The sequence below is a fragment of the Typopeltis vanoorti genome, chromosome 18, assembly GCF_054136105.1.
Source record: "Typopeltis vanoorti isolate ZY-2024b chromosome 18, IOZ_Tvanoo_1.0, whole genome shotgun sequence".
In the NCBI taxonomy this organism is placed as follows: domain Eukaryota; kingdom Metazoa; phylum Arthropoda; class Arachnida; order Uropygi; family Thelyphonidae; genus Typopeltis; species Typopeltis vanoorti.
The window spans coordinates 61,972,669-61,978,668 of NC_143566.1; the positions used below are offsets into that span (position 1 = coordinate 61,972,669).

The following is a 6,000-nucleotide window of genomic DNA, read 5'->3' on the forward strand; positions in this document are numbered from 1 at the left end:
AAATTCCCCTTGGACCCACAATTACCCCTTGTTAACATTGGTAATCATTTCAGTACTCATGCTCATTTATCCCCAAGGTGGCCAGACACATGCTTTATTGCAACTCCCCCCCCCCCCAATATCTTTAGTTTCCCTGGTTTTGTACTTCCAAACTCTCACTAAGCAACATTTTCTCCAAACATCTGGCTCCAAAACCATTCAAATGTAGTCCATCAGGCATATGTAAGTCCTTTCATCCATCAAATTCACTCCATACATCTATAAACTGCACACCATCCCTTCTGCACAATCTTCTCATTGACCCATTAGCAATCATAGAGGCAGCAAACTCACAATGTTTAATTCCTTATTCTTCATTTTTGCTTCTTTCAACATGCTTCCATATCCTCACTCTTATTGCATAATTGTTTCCTTTCAAATCATTTGTTCCTGACAACATCAATGTCTTTCACTTCTGCAAACTAGCAGCTTCACTAATATCCTTGATCTTTGTACCTGGGAAACATGCTTTTGTCATTTTTTTATTAAGTATATCTCTTATCATTGAATCTCCATGCAATTAATTCTATTTATTTCCAGCTTCTTGCACTTTCATACTTTTCCCATTCACATTTTCTTTCATTTTCCTACCTGCTGTACTACACAACAGTTGTTTTTCCAGTCACTCTAGGTCCCATATTGTCCTGAGAAGGATGCTGTGTAAATTTGCTCTTTCTCCTTACTGTCACCTCATCATCCACATTACTTTCAGCCGCTTCTTTTATGCTCTCATTCATATTTCACGCATTAGCATTCACTACCTTCAACATTCTCCAGAACACTATTGCTATGTTTCTTCACATAGTTAATATTCGTCACTTCATTTTCCCACTTTCTGCACAACTTGCATTTCTCGCACTTGCCCACAACATGCTCTCTCTCCACTCTTGCTTTTGTACTATAACCCATTCACTCTTGGCAGTGAATACATAGAACATACACTACATCATACATCCCTCATACTAAACTCGATGAACAAGAATGCCTTGGCTGTCATTTTCTTTGTACACATTGGTGCCATGAAAAAACGTTTTCTAAATGATATACCATATTAAACTTCTGACACAAACACACATGCAACATTACTGCCTAAAGTAAGTAAGACATAACCAAAAATAATTACTAACATTCACTAAAATAAAAGACTCATCTTTAGGACACCTGCCACACTGCTTCTGTACTGCAATGCTAGTGCCACCAATCCCAGTTCTCTGTAGCAAAGTGTACATTTCGGACTGAAAAGATTGTAAGCTGTCTATTACATGAAACTGTTTCAAGAACTTAATGAGAGTTAGGATTTGTGGGTAATGGCGTTGAAGGATCTAGTGCACAAGTAGACAAAAGAGTGCAAAGGATCACTTATATCTATTTATTAAGGCTTTGATATGACCAGTCAACCAAATATGACAAAATCTTGGTATTTTCGTCCAAGACTAAGAAAATAAGCAGCATCCATTGACTGTCCAAGTAAATGGATGCTGCTTATTTCAGATGTATTGAACCAACTTTGATATGGTAAAATCCTGGCAGTCTAGATGATGAAATCTGTGCACCATATTTCAGATGGGCTACTATGCCTAGATTTAGTCTTCTAAGGATCATAGGAAAGAGGGTGTAGAAAAGAGTGCAAAGGATCACTTATATCTATTTATTAAGGCTTTGATATGACCTGTCAACCAAATATGACAAAATCTTGGTATTTTCGTCCAAGACTAAGAAAATAAGCAGCGTCCATTGACTGTCCAAGTAAATGGATGCTGCTTATTTCAGATGTATTGAACCAACTTTGATATGGTAAAATCCTGGCAGTCTAGATGATGAAATCTATGCACCATATTTCAGATGGTCTACTATGCCTAGATTTAGTCTTCTGAGGATCATAGGAAAGAGGGCATAATAGAGAATCCATAAGCAAGTGACCAAAATTGTGGCAGGTCTGTGATTAATGAAGATTTGCAGGTTATAAAATTTGGCTACTGTGTAGAAAAGAAAGAATATGATAAAACAACATGTTAAACTAAGGAAATTTTATGGGATAGAGTCAGAAAAAAATTTTCATTCCAAGATAAAAGGATCCACGTATATATTTTCAAGGAATCATCCCTTGAAAATATATACGTGGTTAGCAAGTTAAGTGATTTTGCTTTGAGAGATGACCAAGTAAAATGAGTTGCCAGAAGCAGTTGAATGCTTCATCAGTGAAAGAGTTTAAACAGAGTTGTGATAAGCACTTTGTGTAAGATTCCTGTGATGATTCTCTTTAGACATAATAATAATAATATGTACAATGGCTAAGCAAACAGTACTGGAACTGTTTTTGTAGAAATCATACTGCTTTGTGCATGTTATATATAGAGAAGTGTCTGTACAATTAGAATACCCAAATAGTTGTCTGTGCCAACAGTTCATGGCTGGACAATTAAAAAATAACATTAAAGCATGTAAATTGCACAGAATTGAAACATAATATTTACTGATGATGCAATGAACTGTGCAGAAGTTTTGAGTGGAGATAAGATAAACAAATACTTGAAGTTACAGGCATTCCAAATGTTCTTGAACTATTGATACAAATGAGAATTACGATTGCATGAAAGAGAATGAGTGTATAATTTAATGAGACATGACAGAAGAATGATCGTTTTAAAATATATGAAATAGTAGGAATTCATGTGATCAGAATATTTTTAAGTGAAGGTCTTGGGATGAGATGTATGCAGAATGTTGATTATACAATATTTAATGAATACATTATTTCATTAGTGAGATATTCCCCATGCATACATGGTTCAATGTAAATTGTTTTTCTTTACTTAAGAGAACCTCGAATGTCCCAAGATTTGATTGAGTTACAATGGAATGTGACATAAGGTTTTAATTATGCTTAATAAGTTTTTAAATAATTTAAATCAAAACCAAAATATGATTTTAAATATTTAAATAAATTCAACATAAACTGTTTCATGCTCCTATGTTGCACTGTAATAAGTTTGTGCAATACAAGACCCTACATTGAAGAATATTAACCCCTTAAAACAGATGTTTATTATACTTCAGATTTCACATATAAATTTTGATCCTTGTCTTGTTGCAATAATGTAGTGATCCTTAACTGAGTTTACTGCCAGTTTAATTTTTTTATTTTGATATATTGCTTGATAAGTTATGGAGAGAATGAAATATGTGAAAGGATGTTTATATCCATTTAATAACTTTCTCTTTCCCCACCCAGGCCACCTCATTTCAAGATCATCACACTAGAACGTGGGCCAGATGGATTAGGATTCAGCATAGTAGGAGGCTGTGGAAGCAGCCATGGTGATCTACCCATTTATGTAAAGAAAGTTTTTGAAAGGGGAGCAGCTGCTGAAAATGGTCACCTGCAACGTGGTGACCAGATTACTGCTGTCAATGACATCAGTCTAGAGGGAGTGACCCACGAGGAAGCTGTTAACATTTTAAAGAATGCCAAAGGAATAGTAACACTAACAGTTTTGTCCTAACATTACATAAGGAAATGGCATAAAATATCACATTCCCCAAGAGTGACTAAAAATTGGAACATAATCATTTACCTTGCAAGAAATGGTGCTCTTCTGTAATTGAATATTTGAAAACAAATTCGTATTGGCTTGTGTCTACAGAACTGTTCTGAAACAGTAGAAGATAGCATGCTGTAGATTTTTTATAATAATCTGACTGCCAAGTAATATGGAATCCTTATTTATACATGCATAACACACATGGACACACATGCATACACATATATATATATATTCACACACACACATGTATATATGTGTGCATATATATATATATATATATACACACTCACACACACACACTCACACAGAGAGACACACATACTGCCATAACTTCTAATACCTACCTGTACAGAATAAGTGATTTTGGAGATGTAAATGACCTGCTGTTTATCTATGCAGCAAAAGTGGTTGAACTTTTAAAATGTCTGCGTAACAGGCTCAAAACAACCTCAGGTATTAAGAAAGCACATGAATTGGCTTTCTTTACTTAAGTTGTGAATCAACAGGAAACCTTTTATGGATATTGTAAAGCATAGGGTGCCTTTGAACTGTATGCGGTGATATGTTAAAGGATATCTATCGATTTTAAACTGTGGATAAGCAAGAGTAGATTCAATACACTATACCAGGAATGAATCTGTCCTTATAAGCACAAGCAGTCATAGTTTTATAGTGCCTGAAAAGGTTTATTCACTTCTTTACATAAATCTTGAAGATTTTACAAACAGAATAATAGAGAAAAATAACATCTTGTACATGAATTCCATTGACTTTAGCAGCCTCTACATGCAGTGTGTTCTTCTCTGCAGTTAATTCATATCTGTCTGTAGCACATCTGCCGTGATATCAAAAGTATATTCATCATGTCTGTATAGCATGCCCAGATGCCAAATAAGATGCGTCTTCCGAGATGACATGCAAAGAAGAAACTTTTGGCCACAATTGTAAAATATTTGCCAGTATTCTTAATACACTAAGGATTATTCGAATATACTGACTCACAAATTGCTATGGTATTAATTTACCTGTGTGCATATTGTAAAATGTCATGGTTATTCAGTACCAGAAAGGGACCACTACCTGTTTGCCCTCCACAAATTTTAGCAGTTGAAATAATGTAGTTCATGCTATTTCATTATAGAAGTGCCATTTATCCATTGCCATTAGATTATAAGTAATTAAATAACTATAGCTTTTGAAATGTCATCAGTTGACTGCCAAAAGTAAGAACAAATATTTGTTTCCATGTGTGGCAGTATAGTGTATGTATGTATGCAATTTTTTTCCTGATTTCTTCCTCTTTTTTATTTTGTGGAAATATGTGCTTTAAAAGACTTGTTTATTGCATAGTTATTTTTATTTGCATCAATCTTGAAGATTTATATCAAGTCACTATTCTCATTAATGGTATACAGTTGTTATTTCTGACTCATACTTCATATTTAATTGGCTTGATCACAGAAATAAGTTGAATGAAATTTTTCTTCTGAAGGAGCATTTATGGAAATGCTTTATATATATATATATAATATGCAATAAAAAGTCTTTTAAAAACTTTTTCTGTTCTTGAAAGTTAAAAAAAAAAAAAAATATAGTGCTTATGCACTTTTTGTTGGTGTGAGAGACTGCGTGGATCTGTATGTAAAAAGTATTAAAAATGTATATTTGGTTCTGTCCTTTGTACATCAGCTGCCAAAGTTAACTAAAGCCCTGAAAGAGCAAAACAAAAGTTACACTAAACATATCTCTCTAGCTTGTGCACTTTTCCGTTTAGTGGCTAGAACAATTAAACATTAGAAATATCATTTCACTATTTACTAAGTGTTGAGGTGTTGCTTTGTTGACCAAGTTTTGCTGCTATATATATATATATATATCTACTCTATAATATAAAATGATAAGCCTTTTTTTGTAACGTTTTTGTGTCACGTTTTTTGTCAAGTTATTTGAAACATTTTGAAACTCAGGGGGCTACCCTGAGTGTCGAGTCTTCAAAATTCGAGTCATCAGAATTCAAGGAGAACAGGCCTACCAGTCTGGAACTTTGGGGGGGGGGGGGACCCCCCCCCCTTCAAGTTTTCAAAATTCGAAAATGTCCCCTATCTCCCACATCAGAATTCAAGGAGAACCGGCTTACCAGTCCAGAACAGGGGGGCGGGGAGCAGAGTCCCCCTAGTGTGTGTATATATATATATATAGCAGCATGATGTGACCACTGGGTCTATATTTTCAATAATATTTTATTTCCATTTATACTTTTATGATGAATGTTTATTCTGTCTATATCAGTCAAAAATAAATTAAATATATTTTTATTCTAATTCATAAATGAAATTTGAAAAATTTAATAAAGTATCTTGAAATATGTGTATAATCATAAAAATAAAAAAAAGATGGGAGGAAATACATACATATA

The 6,000-nt window shown here is 34.0% G+C and overlaps 1 protein-coding gene across 3 annotated transcripts in view; it reads left to right on the top strand.

The window, feature by feature from the left end:
• Window positions 1–5,618, top strand: part of LOC150096712 (multiple PDZ domain protein-like) — a 1,501,001-nt gene extending 1,495,383 nt beyond the window's left edge. For all 3 annotated transcript variants that reach the window (XM_090408593.1, XM_090408594.1, XM_090408595.1), the window contains one exon: window positions 3,272–5,618. In XM_090408593.1, the coding sequence (XP_090264719.1) occupies window positions 3,272–3,542 (271 nt within the window). In that variant the 3' untranslated portion in view covers window positions 3,543–5,618. The remainder of the gene's footprint in view (window positions 1–3,271) is intronic.
• Window positions 5,619–6,000: the final 382 nt, after the last annotated feature.